Source organism: Corvus kubaryi, unplaced genomic scaffold, assembly GCF_017639235.1.
Source record: "Corvus kubaryi isolate FWS band 111438036 unplaced genomic scaffold, C.kubaryi_AGA036_p1.0 129, whole genome shotgun sequence".
NCBI classification, from domain to species: domain Eukaryota; kingdom Metazoa; phylum Chordata; class Aves; order Passeriformes; family Corvidae; genus Corvus; species Corvus kubaryi.
The window spans coordinates 2831942-2849341 of NW_024580664.1; the positions used below are offsets into that span (position 1 = coordinate 2831942).

Sequence of the window (17400 nt, forward strand, 5' to 3'; positions counted from 1 at the left end):
AGCCCTGTAGGGATTAGGGCATTCACCTCTGAAAGGTGAAACTTGGACTTTCTTCCTCCTCTAGAAATTATTTATTTCACACTGGTGAGTCACAATTAAATAGCAAGTGCATAAACAGGGATTCGTGGACAGAGATTTCAACTATATTCCCTGACTTCCAATAGGGCCAGGCATTCAAATAAGGCTACTTCAAATATGCAAGTTAACTAAGTGTACAGGTAAGAGATTGTGTTGTTTATATCTAACAGTGTAACTATTTAAATTTATAAAACAAAAGAGCACTTGTTTTAAGAAAGGTTTGGTATCCTGCTGACTTGACTACCTTTGAAGCCTAGGGGAGGATGGAGATACCTAAAGCAGCACATTCACAACAAAAAAAATCATGCTTATAGTGGAGCTAGTCCAGCAATGGGGCCATGAAAATGATAAGGAATTGGAGGATCTGTCACACAAGGAAGAGGCTGAGAGTGCTGTGATTGTTTAGCCTTGAGAATACTCAGGGGAGGGAGTAAAGACGACTGAGCCAGACACTTCAGGACAGGAGGCAGTGCAAGAAATTCTACCTAAGCATAAGGCAGTTTATTTTGGTTGGGGTTTTTTTGCTTTATTGCAGGGTTTGTTTGCTTGTTTTTAAATACTATGAGACTGGTGAAAGTCTGGACCAGACTCATCCAATAGGCTGTGGCATCTCTGTTCTTGGAGATGCTCTAAACTCAACTGGAAAAGTCATTGAGCAGCCTGCACTAATCGATTCCACTTGGAGCTGAGTGGTGAGACTAGACCAGAGGTCCCTTCCAATACCAATTCTTTGTGTCTTTGTCCAATATGTGACTAAATGCCTGTTGCGAGGATGGAAGAAGTAATACAACCCCTATCACACTATACTGCATATTTATTTATTATGAAAAAAGGCTGAGACAATTGCAATTGTTCAGCCTGAAGAAGAGAAGGCTTTGGGGTGCCCTAATTGTTGCCTTGCTGTACCTAAAAGGAGCCTACAAAGAGACCTGGGGAGGGCCTTTTCACAAGGGCATGCTGTAATGACAAGACAAGGGGGAATGGCTTCAAACTGAAAGAGAATAGGTTTAGATTTTAGATTAGGAAAATGTTCTTCACTGTGAGGATGATGAGGCACAGGTTGCCCAGAGAAGTTGTGGATGCCCCATCCCTGGAGTGTTTAAGGCCAGGCTGGATACGGCTGTGAGCAACCTGGTCAGTGAAAGGTGTCCCAGCCCATTGCAGGGGGTTTGGAACTAGATGATCTTTAAGGTTCATTCCAACCCAAACCATTCTATGAATGATTTGGATCAACACTTCCTTGTTGATGTACAGTTAACCATCAATGTGTCAAGACAGGCCAATATACTTTCTAGCTTTGCCCTATGAATTCATAAACATTACCAAAGTATTTATGATAAATAACTGGACACTATAAAAATATTCTCATGTTAAAATAAATTACTCAAATATACCAAGAGATCTAAAACAAGACCATTATTTCTCATGTTTCTTCAAAATGTAATTTTTTACTTGAATTAGCAGCAGCTCAGTCTGCCAGAGTGGGGAGGCAGTAACAACAGGCTCTAATTACTGACTGCAAGCACACACAGCTCCCCTGCCTAATAAATCTTTCCTGCTGCAGATTCAAAACCCACTGCTTCCAACATTTTTGACACACTTTGTACACTTTTACAATACCCACAGGAGTCATAACCTACAGTTTAAGATTAGATTATTATTAATTCGGATAGAAAAGATTAAAACCCCCTACTGATTATCAACCCAAGCATGGCTCAGAACATAGACTTGGCTCAGATAGAAAGCCGTGGAGTTGTAGGACAGATGGAAAAAAGTGCCAAACCCTGAATTGAAGGCAGCCCAAGCAGTGTGCTGCTATTACTAAATTACAAGTAAGGAAGTGTATTCTACTTAAAAGATTAATTAGATTTAATGCTTTTTAGCAGCATAGTAATTTTGATGGTTGTAATTTCCTGAAACTGAAGATGTAAAGACACAAGAAGAAAACATTTTTTTATGACCAGTTTTCATGTGCCTCCTCCATTCTTTTAAAAAAAAAAAAAGATTAAAAAAAGGCTGTATTGAAGTCTAACCATTCGGAGTACAAAATTCGCATGTAGTTTTACAACCACTACAGTAGACAAGAGAATGGTATTTTCGGAATTCTTTGATTAATTTCTTCTTTTGCTTCAAAGGAACAGTAGGGTCATTGTCCATCTCTTGAATCAGTGCTAGAAGATGCTGATTGGTTTGTTGTTTTTGATCTTCATATTCTTTAGGTGTAATGCGCTGACAGAAGGTGAAGCCTTTGTAAGAAATCAGAGGTTCAGACTAAGTTTCATGCATCATGTAAAAGCCGTGTTAAAAAACATGGTAAGCAACATAGGTATACTGATATTCCAGTTCAGATGTGATTACATCTACAATCAATGTGAAACATACAGCCCTCCATTGAGAATGGATGGAAATCTAAACATTAATTGCAAAAATAAAGTTGAAAAGCAGTGTTACAAGCACAGTATCATAGATGATTCTGTATTGCACACAGGCCTGCAAGACAAGGAGCAAATACAGTTCTCACACAGAAACCACAATGAAGAGCATTACACAACAAGAATGGTACCTTGCATTTGTCAGGATCCAAAGATTCCCTGTAAGTAAATCAGATCTGTGGCAAGGCCCAGTATCTAATGCAAGTGAACAAATACTTTGGAGAAACAGTTGCCTGTAAACCACACTTCAAAAATCAGGAATAGAATTTAGGAGCTTCTAGGTGAATAGACAGTTGAGCATGGTTTGGGCAGCAGAAGCAGAGCTGATCCAAGAGGCAGTGTTTCAGGGTGAGGGCAGAGCAAGGAACAACCCTGAGAAATACTCAACTCAAGCATATCTTAGCTATAAAAAGGTTGTGAATCTCTGCAGTAAAGTACTGCCCTGCAAGGACTCAAGCCCCATCACTGGGCAGGTGAGTTCTGGCCTGAGGAAAGACTGGCATTCAGCTACTTCTCCACTCTTTTCCTTCCCATAGATATTAGAGAGCAATTTGGTTGAACAAGTGTCAGTTGCCTAAAGGGGAAAAAATGCTTACTAATCTTCTTTACAAACACCATCATCTTTAGGCTTCACATAGTAGTATTAACCTGAGCTGTCAAGAGTTTTCACAAGGAGCTGTCCTCCCCTTCTTTTACAGTAAGTTTGTCAAACATCAATATTTTTTATGGTATAGTAGAATCAGATGAAGAAAAAAAGACAGCTCTTTCAAAAGGGGAAGCTTAACAACTGGGAAAGAGATTTAACTCTTAAAACTTCAGCATGGATCCTTTAGTCTTGTGGTTTCAAGTGTCTTACTAGATTCAAACCAACCCCAGTTCTCGCACTGGTTTTAGTCTTTTTTATTTCCAGCAGACCTAAGGATTACCCTCCTGCATAGACAGACCCCTTTTCTTATCTGGGTCTCCCAGCCTTCCCTCCTGCTCCCACCTGGATTTAAGAAGTTCACCAGCTAAGAATGCTCAACAGCTTCTAGGAAAGATTTTTCTGCTGTCTCCTTCATGAGAAAAGGGAAAATGAGGCACCAGACTATGAGGCACACAGGCAAACAGGAATATGCCATGCCGGAGAGCTTACGATCAGATCAAACTAACTATTTCAACAAGTAGATGGAACCTATATGCATTTACAGACTGGGACTCCAAAACTTAGTAGGAAAAACGTAGCATGGGGTTTGTACTTCAGTTGTCTGTTCAACGTGCTCATGGAGATCACCCCGGCTCCAAGAATCTTACAGACAGGCAGCCTTTCCTCTGTTGCTCATCTCTGGATTCTTTGGCTTCACAATATGTGATTCTCAGAACACTGAACTGGAAGGAATTTGGACTCATTCCAGAACCCAACACAGATGGTAAATGAGTGTACCAAAACTACTTCTCAGGCAGCTGCTGTATTAAATATAGTATTACACAGCAAAATAACTTAGTGTTACTTGGTTCCTGAGTGGTTTCTCTTCAGTGTTTAAGCACACAATGCACTGGCAATACAGAAGTCAGAGAAAGTAAAGAGTCAGAGAGAAATTCAGTTACTTAGGCCAACCCTTTTAATCAGTGTTGCAAGATATTTTTGGCAGCAAGGCCAGATGGAATGTTAGCTCATGAAAGAAATAAGCTGAAAAGCATTAACCCCACATACAGAAGGGTAGTGTAGCCTAAAAGGAAGGTATTTGACACTTGGTGTGTAAGTCCTAAGCTCTTAATAAACTTTGTACTTACACAGAAAAAGAAGAAAGTTCTTCAAAACATTTAGTCAAAACAGTAAACAAACAAAGTACGTGCTCAAGTCATCTATCAGAACCTTGAACTACTGAGTTCTGTGAGAATTTCTAGGTGTCTTGTGGCAAAAATAAAAGAATACTGTTCCTAAATACAAAGTCACATCAAATTCACAAACCAAATTATAAGCAAATCACTTCAGGAAGCATGTTTTGCACTACTATTTCCAGAAGTAATTATTTGGTAAATAAATAAATAAATAAATAAATTGTAATATATCCAAACTAAATAATTAATAGAATCCTTGTTCTCAATATTCACACCACTTTTGTTGATAGCGTATAATTTAGTATTTAGTGCATTAGTCACTAATCCCCTTAATGCTTCACTTATAACAAAGGAAAAGAACAGTCTATGCAAAATTATAGTCAAGTGATGATAAAACAGTTTGTATACAATAATTTCAATAAAAATGTATCACATCATCTACCTGAATTGATATCTGGATCTTGCCCTTCTAGCAAACTCTGAAGTCTCCTACTTGTTAGTTCCAGAAGAGTTAAAGGAGCCTGAAAATACAACACAACAAAGAAAAAAATTACAAAAGCAATACTTCTGTATTTTGAGAATCTAAAGCTTTCAGATTACCAATTTAAAAACACTTAGTTAAATGAAAAAGAATCTATGCCTACATTTATTTAGGTACACATTCAAAGTCTCTCACAGAATTGCACTAGAACAAATAGTTTCACTAAGATACATGTGTTTATTTCTGGTATTTCCTATCTTCTGGCCAAAGAAATAGGAAGCAAAAAGTACTAGATTTTGCTTTCCATGGCAAAAACTGTAGTGTAAAACAAGCTGATTTCAGCTAAGGCTCTCAATTGCAGCTGTCAGTGAACCACTACCCACTTGCTGTCACTGCTACACAGTTCTGGCCCCAACTCCAGTGGGGAATCAAAACCCGAACCCTCACGTCAGAATCCTTAACAAAAAAAAAAAAAAAAACCAAAAAAAAAAAAAAAAAAAATTGAGGATTGGTATATTAACACATAAAAAAACTCTCACTAATCACTTAATACTTCAAACTAAACTGGAGCTAATTAAAATAAAAAGTACCTTCTCCCATGTCTCTTGACCTGAAGTCAGAAGTGGAAATTGATGTGTTGCATAAAAATAAAAACCAGTGTTTTACTGAAACCAAATTCCTGTGAAGTTTATTTTTATAGGGTATGGTAAAGTCTCATCTTTTCACATGTGACAATATGATGGAACATAAAAAAAGGAGACCATAAAAAGTCTACATCTTTACACAATTCATCAAATTTAATAAAAAGGCTATTACCATTTTGTGGTTCTATTTGTTTTCTTTAATTTAGAAGTTAACATTGCAAAATACCGAAGGATCTTTCAGAGCTGTCAAATCTATACACATACACTGGGGTACAAGGGCATGCCATTTTTATACCACTCAGAGTACAACAGTGTACTTCTAAAGGAAAAAGACACTAAGATACCTAAATATTTAGTAGGCAGTCATTAGGAACAAGGTCCCAAAATGACCCTTCAAAAATTCTTAGTATTTTAAATATTTTCCTAATACAAATCATGCAAATAAAGAGAGGATATAATTTATAAAGGATTGCAAAGCTCTCAAAAATCTGTCCTCTATAGCCTGGAATAACTTCTCACCCTGTTTGGCTCTACTGTTAAACTGTAACAAATGGAACAGACCTGCCATACTCCAAAAAAGGCAACTCATGGCATTTAACATTTAAAACAACAAAGCCAATGATGTAAAGAGAATGATACCTTGAAGAGCTCAGAGTGATTGTCCATAAGAAACTGAGTCAGCAGTTCTGCCTGTAGTTTTGACAGTGTCCTGTTTTGCAAGATGAACTTTGTACAAGTCTTGATGATCACAAATCTGTTCTCAAACTAGAAAAAGCAGTACCCAGATTTGGCATTAGATAGAATTGCAGTGTCCTAGCAAAGACTAAGTATAACAGGATGCTAGCAGTGGGAAGAACACCTTGATACTTGTTTTAAAACAGATCACACAGAAAGGCAGTAAACAGAATACTTCTAACTGGACAAAAATGATAGCTTTACTATGAAAAAGTGCTATTCTTCACATTAAGCAGAACAGATACTTACTTGTTTTTGCAATCTGTAGCCATGAGATTCCGACGCAATGGCTAGGAATGTAAGGAGCCTGTGCAGTTCTTCACTAATATTTGGTGCTAATAATTTTAAATAAAGTTGTAATGCCTCTAGAGCGTGATCTGTTTTTCCTTTTTCTGCAATGGAGTAAAACAGCACATCCAATGTTACTATTCATTTTCAGAGTCATGAGTACTTATTTAAATCCCAATAATAATTCAACTTTTGGGAGGTTTTCCTTCCAAACAAAATTTCATTTTGTTCCAGTTATTAAAGGATTCTTTTCTCAACCCACAAATTTTACTTTTTCCTCCCCTACCAGGAGCAGGGTGGCAGCAGGCAGTGAGTGAGCAGCTTTGTAGCACTTAGTTGGCAGTTGGGGTTAAGGCACAACAACCCAATAGGACTGAAGTAGCAACAAAGCCTATTTAGGGTAGGATTTATCTTAAACTTGTATTTAAATGAAACCCTTCTGGTTTACTTGTATGCATATGATGGGAGGGTTCTCAATAGTCCCTTTTATCATTTTAAATAACTTCTGTTACTAAAAAAGACCCTAAGTCCAGAACTTTAAAAACCTTATTCTGGTTAACATGAAAAACTTCATAGCAACGATTTTAGTTTTATGCTATTAGTTAGAAGTAGCAATAAGGGAAATTCTGACTTGGGGTAAGGAACTTCCACAACGAGAGTAGTTACATATTGAAAGAGTTACCCACAGAGGTTGGTGAATCTCTATCCTTCAGATTTTCAAAATTCAGCTGGACCAGGCCCTAAGCAAATTGATCTAACTTTGAAATTTGTTCTTGTCTTGAGTAGAGGTTCTCAATAGTGATCTTGAGCATTTCTGTCCAACCCAAAAAGTACACCTGCAATGGCACTGCAAATGGTGTCATGATTCAGTCAATTGTTGCTTAGTGACATCCTCTACACAGCTTTCACCTGTATTTTTTGTTCCAGGTTGCTCTTACCTATAAGTTCTATAATTCCTAAGTGAATATCAAGATCCTGAGTGGCAAGAAGAGAGTCCTTCTTTTGAGTGTAATACTTCATTATAACATCAAAAAGAATCTTTTTGTATGTATTCAGACTGCTGGGGTTGTTAGTGCTTTGAGGTAACTGCTCACTAACCATCACTAGGAACTGGTCAGGAAAATACTCCAAGCATTCAATGGCAGCATAGAGCCATCGGTCAAGCCTGTAGAAGGAAAAGTTAGTTTTAGTGCTTGCTTTAAAATGCTCTACTTATTTTTATTTTCACAGGTTCATAGAATATTCTGAGTCAGAAAGGACACACAAGGTCATCATGCCCAACTCTTAAGTAAGTGGGATTGAATCCACAACCTTGGCGTAATTAGTACCATGCTCTAAACAACTGAGCTATCTCAGGGTCCATTTAATCCTTTAAAGAAAACTAGATAGACATAACCATGCAGGTGTAGTCACATATATGAACCACAATGCTGAACTGGTTTATTAAGCAGTTTATGTAACTTATTTCACTACAGCAGTTCAAGGACCTGCTCAAAATGAGCAACTTCCATGTTCTTCCTATGCTAAAGGCAATACACCTGAGATAAACCCAGATCAAGCTGCAATCATGACAGACTGTCACTGACCCAGGAATTCAGCTAGTATTTAAAAACCAAACACCACCCCACCATTACTCCAACACACACACTGAGAATTCACCAGGGCTAACCAGGGTGAAAAAAACCAAGGGACTGGATCTTTACAGAAGAGAAAAAAGACAGTTTGAAAAAAGAGAAAAAAAAATGTAGGTTAAATTCCAGAAGACTACAGAAGCAGTTTACTATATGATCTACTACAAAGGCATAAGTTTTCACAAGTATCTGTTGTCTGTAAATCTTAACTAAGGGAAGAAAATGTAAGAACAAACTGAAATTCAGGTGGATAATTCATTGTTGAAATAAGCCAGAAGATCAGAGGAAAAAGTCTCAACCATGTACAGAAACAATATAAAATTATAGAAATGTGTGGGGCAGAGGGACAAGTAATTTTATATGATTCTGGATGTAAAATAAGTTGATCTGAACCAATGACAGGTTGCAAATATTATTTAAGATCCATAGAATCTTATTTTTATCATGGAGAGCAGAAACAAAGCTTGTGAAATTGCAGATAAAAATTGTATTGATTTGACACAAATAATAATTCCTAAAGGCATTCACATGAGCCTTGACATATTCATTCAAGGAAAATGCAAGATAAGAGATTAGTTTAAGTAAACAGGAACATGACAAAAGTAAGAGAAGATTTAAGGAAAAGAGCACTGACAACATGCAGCCACTTTTGCTTTTATACTCTCATTACATAAACATTCTTCAGTGCTACAGCTTAGTTTCTCCTCTTCTCTTGCTAACAAAAGATGACTTATTGACTTTGTATCTTCACAGCATGGCCACCAGGAACTGTGACAAACAAACAAAAAGCCTCAGAATAAAATTTTTGAAGTCCTACTATCTGTTACAGAGACCTAAGAGTAAAGAATCTGGTCTAGAAACTAGGAGTGTTTACAACACTTGAGCTTAAAGTTTTAATGTTTACTTAAAATGCTCAAATGTCCAACTCTAAACATATACTTCCTGTGAAATCACTTACTACTTCTGAAAATAAGTCAATCACATTATTGCCACCCCTGTCTACAAGTATACAAGCATAATTATGTCTGTTTGTTCACTTAACACAAATCTTTGATCCAGAGTAAAATAAAGCCTTCACTAATAAATTCATTTTATAGATGTATAACTTACTCGGGCAAGTTTAAGCTACACATAACCTCTCTGTCCAGGAAAGTATTTGAGATAATCATGTCGTCTTCTTTGCCAAAACTGTCTGATTTTGTCTTCACTGAAGACACCAAGATATCTTCTAGAAGGGGAACATCAATTAACTGCAGCAGTCGTAGCAGAGTTTGCTGTTTCCAGACATCTTCTATTACTGATACCATAAACAAACAAAAAACCCTCAGAAATAAGATCTTATGTAAACAGCTAACCTTTGTTTTTATGCACACAAGAATATTTTACGTGTTCAAAGAAAACAGAGTAACAGTGTAGTGTGAAGTTGCTCTGTCAGGAAAGAAGGGATCAAAATACGAACACTAAAAAAAAAAAAGTCTCCCCCATCATATTAGGATTCCGAATAATCTACTCTAATTAGTAGAAGAAAAAAAAAAAGACAAGTGAAAAGCAAAGGAATCATACAATAAAGATATTCTTAGTCTTAAAACCTATTTCCTTCTGAAGTAGTATTTGCATAAATAGCACAATTATGCAAAAACATAACCCTGTTGTGTTTCCTTCTGTTTAGTTACTACAAGTATTAACTCCTTTAACACTCATTTAGATATTTTGTCATTAGTGACAGGTTAAATTTGGGTCTCTGTGGAGCATTGTTTAAAGAAATGGGGCACTCAATCCAAGATACAGTGAAGAACAATCAAGTTGTAAAAAGAAAAAATTCAGTCCTCACCTCCTTTTGAAAGCAGGCGAGTTGGTTCATTAACCATGATCTTCGGAGGTGAAGATGCGTGAACGTATATTGATTGAAGAAGCTCCTCAACCCTCTTTTTATCAGCTACTTCCAATGCTAAGGGGTTTGAAAGTGTTGTGTCACACTTTGTTCTGCTTAGGGAGTGAAGAAAAGGTTAGGTGTATAACAAATACTATTAGGACACATTTGTCTTTCTGTTACTGAATTGTTCTTAAATCAGAATTTTAGGGCTTCATTATATCTGGAGTCTATCCTGCTAGTAGAATTCCTATCATCTAAATCTCCTTTGTGGAAAGGGCAAGGATATTGATTCCAAATACTGTTTGCTAGTTCCACTTCTTTTACCAGCTTTCAATAACTAGCTCATTCCTGCTAATTCCCAGATTTCAGCACAATTGATTGCAAAATCAAATTACTCCTAGGCTTATGCTACTCTGCCGGACTCTATTCCAAATAACAAAGGGCAGAGCAAGCACTCTACCCAAAAATATGTGGTAGCATCTACAATTTTGGCATAACACCTTGTTTAGACAGACGTAACTTCATCTACAGGTAACCCTCCTTAATTTATTAAAGAAAAAAGAGAAAGAATACATCAGAAAAACTCACTTGGAACATCTTTTTGTTTTCTGTTTGCAGATTCGTTCAGGAGAGAAGCTTTCATTGTCCTTATTTTTTCTTGGAAGAAGAGAATCAAGACTGCTATTTACAAATCTATAGAGACTAGTGTCTGTGTCTTCAAACTCTGTTTCTTTCCCATTCTTGAATAAGTAAAGCTTGGCTCCAACTGGCTCAAACACTTTGTGATCCATCAATGCTTGGCATACACGGACTCCCTTCAGCCGAGAAATATCATTGCAGCTTAGGTACATGCTTTGCATAAGATGGCTCAGTACCACATCAACAGCATTGGAGCCAGTGAAACAGTTTCTATATGTTTTCAGGTGTTGTCTACGTCTTTTGATTTCCACTTGATTGTGGAGGGCATGTATAATACTATTCCACAGCTGAGTTGCTTGAAAAGGACCATCACAATCTGCAAAATATTTATATTAAAGTTTCACAGATTTATAAACCTTTAATATTTAAAAAAAATTACACTATGATTTTAGTTATATATCTTTAAAAATATTCAGAAATCAGCTGAATTTTACAAAGCAAAGAAAATATTTCATGACTCAGTCCTTCTTGTAAGCTGACTCACACCCACTATGGTAGAGTCAAGAGAAGAGAAAAAAAATCCACTAAAAACAGGCGAGGAAGGGGTTTTTGTTATTGTTATGACCATGCATACTGTATGTATGTGCTGTGTACATACACATTAAATCATTACAGAATCATAAAACAGCCGAGGCTTGCAGGAACCTCTGGGGTCCATCTAGTCCAACCTCCCTACTCAAGCAAGGCCACCCAGAGCTGGTCGGCCACAACCACGTCCAGGCAGGTTTTGAGTATCTCCAGAAGTGCAGATGTCCACACACGATATCACAACCTCTCTGGGCACCATTGAAGAGAGTCTGGCTCCATCCTCTTTGCACTCTCTCTTTAGCTACTTGCAGAGAACCCCCCCGAGCATTCTCTTCTCCCAGCTGAGCAGACCCAGCGATCTCAACCTCAGCCGGAGGAGGTGCTCCCCAGCCCCCAGTTTATCCTCACACATCGCGCCCAGCTCAGCAGACGCCAAACGAGCGTTTGCAGCGCATTAACCGCCCCCGCCTCCGGGTCGGAACACCCAGCCCAGCTCCACGCCCAGCCCTACCAGCGGCGGCCCCCGTAAGCTCAGCTCCAGGGGCACAGCCGGAGGCAGCTCCTCTCCGCCCCGTTCAGCTGCCGAGCCGCCCTAGCCCCGCCCTGCCCGCCGCCGGCCATCGGCCCCACCCGCGGCACCAACAGCCAGGGGTGGCAACACAAACAGCGGGCAGGCACCGGCCCCTCGCAGCCCACTCCGCTCCCCGGCCCCTCCAACACTGCGCGCGAGATGCTGCAGCGGAAAGACGGGGACGACGCTCTTCGCCCACCTCGGCGCCGCCCGCTCCCCCGCCGCGGCTGCAACTCGCTCTGGCTGCGGATCCTCCTGAAGCGGGGAGTCAAATACCCCGCCATGGCCGCGGCCGGGCCGCTGGCGGAAGCTGGCGGAGCACATCACTTCCCGCCCGCCGCCCCCGGCCGCGCCCAGCGCCGCCCCTGCGGGTCGGAAGTGAGCCGAGCTCGGGCCGCCCCCGCCCCGCCGCCGAGGCTGCCGCCGTCGCTATGGAGTAGCCGCGGCAGGACGGGGCCGGAGCGAGAGAGGAAGTCGGCGTGACAGGCGGCCCGCCGGGCCCACAGGGCGACGGGCAGCCGGGCGCTGCGCCGGCAGCTTCCCGCGGGCTCAGGTGAGAGGCCGCGGCCCGGGGCGGGAGCGGCTGCCCGTGGCCTGGTGGCGCTGCGCGGGGCGGGCAGGGCCGGCCGGCTCCGCCGGGGCGGCGGTCTCGGGTCCTGGGTGCTCGGCACCGAGGGCTGGAGGGGACGGACCGCCCCGGAGGCTCGATCGCCGTGCGGGCAGGGTCGGGCGGGGACCGCTGAGCTGCCCGAGCCGGCGGATCGGGTCACCTGCCGCCTGTGGCCGCGGCCGCCGCCCGCCCCCCGGCGCGCTGCTCCCGGGTGCCCCGCGCAGCAGGGAGCGCAGGCACCGGCCCTGCGGCGCAGTGCGAGTCCGCTCTCGCTGTAAATAACAGTCAATACTTTGTCCGGGAGGGCTGGCCCGCAGGAGGCTGACCCGGCGTTTGTGCAGCGCGCGGGCTGGGTTTCACCTATCACCGGGCGACAGACAGAATCCTGTTCATGGATCTCGTTCCCTGAGGTTTTGGTAGGGATTCAGCTGAAGCTCAGTACCGAAATGGTGCATGAAAGTTAAGAAGGTGATGTGTAGCGAGAGCAGCTACACCTGGCACAGTGCTTCATTGCATTTGACCCTCTCGGGTTTTTTTGTAACAAATGCAAAAGACTGGTTGTGCCTGAAAAATGCTGGGGTTTTGTCCTTTTGTTTGCTGTGACTCAGTTGTTCCAGCACTTACTTCTTCTGTGAATTGATCCTGGCTTGGGGCAGATGGATAGGATGCGGTTGGGTGGCATGAAGTAGCTGTGCGCCAGCCTGCTGTCTTGGTTCCCAAAGAGGAATCCCGGCTTGTTATAATTCAGAATAGTGGTAGTGTATGTTGTACTGCTGTACGGTGTGCACCCATAGCCATACGTCAGATGAAGCTATGAATTAGTTTGAGGATAAATTGATGGGTTTACATTAAGCAGTTTTCTTTATATGAGTGAGAATTGAAAAATGGTGGACAGTCTTTGTTTCGGATTTCAACAACCTGTAGTTAAACATTTTGAATGTTTTGCCTCATTTCTTGTTGCTTACTACCTTGCTAAGTGATGGTTCTCATCATGCTGCCGTATTGTTGCTGATGTACATCAGCATAAAAACCATTACTGATTGTGAGAGGCATTCATAAAAAGAACCTATTGAACATTCAGAATTTTTTAGGATTAGTTCCAGGTTTTGTGGACTTGGTATCAGTAGCATTAATATAAAATTCAAACAGGAAGAAATCAGAGTTCTTAAACATTTATTGTATGTCCTGTGTTGCTTGTCCAAACACTGTTACTTTTTAGATTTTGCACTTGTCTCATTTATTACCTTTTAACTTGAAATGCAAATTTCATTCTGGATGACTGACTTTATTGCCACTTGGTTATTAATTTTTTCAGAAATATTAGACCAGTCTTAACTGAATAAATGAGTTTTCCTGCATTTGAGAACTAGACTTGCATATTTCAGATATGGTAACCTTGTTGTGATTTGTGGTATTATAGATACTACCCAAAATAGGTATTTGTGGTGGGACATGGATTTTCTAGGTACGTTGTTCCTGTTGACATGCGTACAGTTTTTATTGAAGTAGGTGATAGCAATTGTTTTTATAAAGCAAAATACACTGTTTTAACTTACAGTCAAATGTTGATAAGAAGATTTCTACAAATTTACATTTAGATGGATGTAAACTTTAAACCCCATCTGCTTATTGAGAAATAAGTTTCTTGGTACTCCTTGTTAAGAAGCTAAACTAAACAATAGTTTTGTCTACTGTCAAGCTGGAGAAGAACAGGCTGGACAGGGTCTACCAGGCTTGAATTTTAAATTCTAACACTTCAGATACTGAAACGCTGTTGACATTCTCACCTAGTGGCTTTTCCAGGCTACTCACTGCAGTTAGTCTGTTACCCACAGCAGTGGGCACTTCTGATTTAATGAATACTACACCATTTTGCCACCATCTGTGTAAAGAAGCTTCCTTTTAGACTTACACAAAGGAATTTGAACATGCATGCACATGCATTTTCTTTGTAAAATTTCTGCAGTTAATTTTGCGAAGTGTTTTATTAGTTTTGAGAGTCCTAACATAGGATGATGTTGCATTGGTACTGGAGAAGATTTGATGGCTGGGAGCGAACAAATCAGTGGAAAAAGCACAAGATCTGAACTCACATAAATTAGGTTTGGGATTATCTTAAACTCATTAGGATTGATTTTATAGTCTTTTAGCATATAGAGTTTGCCCGTAGAATAGCTGCTGAATAAAATCTTTGAGAGCTGGAAATGCCTATAGCTTCTTTTTTGGATAAGCCATGATCCTTGTTTGTACCTATTAGGTTAACGAAAAGTTCCTTTCTACAGGGGGTATTAGCCAGTGTCCTCATAGCAGTTTTGTCTAGGGCTGCACAGTTAGGACTTGCATGTGTTTTTCAATATCATGAATCATAAAGTAAAATTAATTTCTTGTAATAATAAAATGTCCCACACTTAAATAAAGGAATTCTGTGTTTCCACAATTTATTTCAAGGTATGTTCTCAACAAAACACTAACTAGATACCAAATAAGTATGTAGTTATTCTTAAGATTGTCTTGTAATCTTAAGATTGTCATATCTAAAACTCACAGTCCCCATAATTAAGACAAACTCCACCCTTAACATGCTTGTAGTAACGTCTGATTCTGCTCTTGTGTCACTCTGTTGAAGTCATAACTACTGTATCTGATTTAAGTTTGAGTATTTGCGGGATTGAGACCTGTGCAGCTGGATTCCTGTCTTTTTTAAAATATATTTTCTTAAAATTCCTGGTGGGGTTCATCATTTAGTAGCATGAAGTTGTGTCAGTTCAGCTGACATGGAAATTGGAGAAATATCTATGGCGCCATAGCGTTTGTGTGTTCCTGCATTTCCCTAGGGAAGAATACTGAAGGTGGAACATAACTGCACCAATAGTCAAGATAGAGCAGCATAGCTGTTCCACATGCAGCACTGTGCTAAGGTTTGCTTATGGCTTGGCTAATAGTGTTATGCACAGCTGCACTGGAGTGAATTGTTCTATGACACAGGGAACTTTAAAAGAAGTTCTGTTTAGTATGTTTATTACCTCTTTTGTAAAACAGGTCTATCTTTGCAATTGAAACCTAATCAGACTATTTGTCCTGATTTGTAGTGGAAACAAATCTGTAGTACCAGGGAGAGAAGGAGTGCGTGTCCAGGTAACGTCAGTGTGGTTGATTTTGGTTAAGTTTGACTGAAGTATACAGGTGTCTTTACATCTTACTTGAGAGACTGAAGAAATCTCTTTAAATGTTGCTTTTGAATATACTGCATAATACTGAGTCCTGGATATAATTTCTTCTTGCATTCCCTCTTTGTCTTTGCTCACACAGATAAGGAAGATGAATTTCTATCTCTTTTTTTTGCTTTTTGTTTGCTGCCTTCATTCTTTCTTGTATATACATTATCAGAGAAACAATTGTATAAATGGGATTCAGGCTTCAGAACTTGTATCTGGCAGAACAGAGAAGTCAGATTTATTATGAAAATATAGAAAACTCTGGAAGTACACACTACAGGGGAAGATGAAGTAAATTGGAAGCTGCCACAGTCTTTTAGCTCTTAAATTTGAAAGGTGATATGAAAAAAACTTCCTTGTACAATTTCAGTAAAGGATAAAAGGATGGCTTCTTGTTTCCTTCCCCTGCACTAAGACTTAGGTTCATTAATAGTTGGATCATACAAATGGTAATGTCAGCAATCTGATGGGCAAAATACTGCATTTTGAGCTTGTCTTTTGAAAAGCAATGTGTAGGAAAGAACATGTTTGTTTTTTACTTGCTGTTTGTATAATGCACATCCATTATTTTGCTGGCCTGGGATCTTAAGCCATCCTTCACTTCAGAAAACTTTAGTTCTGTGAGCACTGGAATTAAAGGAGTGTTTTTCCTCAGATTTGTTTCTCTTTTTGATGGATACTCATACACAAGGTGTGAACCTTTCCTGTCGGGGAGGCAGTGTATAAATCCTCTGCATTATTAGATTACTGTTTTCAAGAAATGATTGAATTTCTCAGTCATTAATTGCTTTGTTATATCCAATGAAGAACAATCAAGGGATTCAGAAGTTCCTGAAGAGGAGTAGAAGCAATGACATACAATCCCATAGGCATACACCCACAGATACGTGTATGCAGTGTGAATATGTATAACTGCAAAGCCCTGGTAGTTACATTTCAGTATTCTTTATGGGGGTTGCTCCTGTATCCAGTTGGATCCTTGTTTAGAAGTTACAGTTTTCAACTTGTACCTTTCCTTAACAGAAATTGAGAGGACTGTGAAAAGTTTCTTTTCTTGTCTTTGTAGGATACGACATTGGTGCACAGTTGAAACCATGGAGTCCATGCTGAATAAGCTGAAGAGCACTGTCACAAAGGTGACAGCTGATGTCACCAGTGCGGTCATGGGAAATCCTGTTACCAGGGAATTCGATGTAGGGCGACATATTGCCAGTGGAGGTAATGGTCTTGCTTGGAAGATATTTAATGGAACTAAAAAATCAACAAAGCAGGTGAGTTATCAAGTAAAGACTTAAGTTTATAAACAGTAGATGACAGACTGATAGGTAGCAGTTGGTAAGTGGCAGTTAAAATCCAGCTGGACTAATGTTAAAGGTAGTGAAATGACACAAAGAACTCAGCTCTATTTAAGTACATTATTCTCTGCTATATAAGTGATACTTGCTTTAAGCCTTCACTGTTGGAGAAAGAAGTGGTTCTGCATTCATATCATACAATTCGGAACCAAGATCAAGGATTCATCTGAGTTAAAAGTGATCTGACAAGAAGGAAGAAGTTTGCTTTAACATGGGTTGGTTTCTCAGTTTTTTGCACCTTGCAGCTTTTTATTGGTAACAATTCTTTTGCTTTTACGGTCTAAAATAATAATGAAGTGTGTCATCATTTGTTGCCAGCAGAAGACACTGTAGTTTTTTGCTCAGCTACCATACAGAAATTGAGTGGTTAGAAATGTTAAGTCATGGGATACTGTAACAGGAAGGCATGGGATAGAGGAGGAGGTTGTGAAGGAAGTTA

At 39.9% G+C, this 17400-nt stretch overlaps 2 protein-coding genes across 7 annotated transcripts in view; one reads left to right on the plus strand and one right to left on the minus strand.

Moving 5' to 3' along the window:
- Positions 1-1929: 1929 nt before the first annotated feature.
- DEPDC4 (DEP domain containing 4) lies at positions 1930-12137 on the minus strand. Of its 4 annotated transcripts, none has more exons than XR_006015806.1 (10): positions 11981-12137; positions 10572-10998; positions 9942-10096; positions 9221-9407; positions 7418-7644; positions 6441-6583; positions 6096-6221; positions 4774-4852; positions 2642-4045; positions 2201-2324 (listed from the first exon to the last, which is right to left on the minus strand). XR_006015806.1 is itself a non-coding variant. In XM_042026645.1 (10 exons), exons 1-10 carry the CDS (start codon positions 12063-12065, stop codon positions 2294-2296), a joined length of 1488 nt encoding a protein of 495 aa, XP_041882579.1. In that variant the 5' UTR covers positions 12066-12137; the 3' UTR covers positions 2201-2293. The 4 variants fall into 4 exon arrangements, 3 of the variants coding, with proteins under 3 accessions (XP_041882568.1, XP_041882557.1, XP_041882579.1); XM_042026645.1 differs by having other exon boundaries at positions 2642-2669; XM_042026634.1 differs by lacking the exon at positions 2642-4045 and having other exon boundaries at positions 1930-2324; positions 9942-10093.
- A 49-nt stretch (positions 12138-12186) lies between these two features.
- Positions 12187-17400, plus strand: part of SCYL2 (SCY1 like pseudokinase 2) — a 36929-nt gene continuing 31715 nt past the window's right edge. For 2 of the 3 annotated variants that reach the window (XM_042026602.1, XM_042026605.1), the window contains exons 1-2: positions 12188-12334; positions 16673-16877. In XM_042026602.1, the coding sequence (XP_041882536.1) occupies positions 16701-16877 (177 nt within the window). In that variant the 5' untranslated portion in view covers positions 12188-12334; positions 16673-16700. Of the gene's footprint in view, positions 12335-16672; positions 16878-17400 lie in introns of all 3 variants that reach the window. The other variant, XM_042026613.1, reaches the window with a different exon arrangement.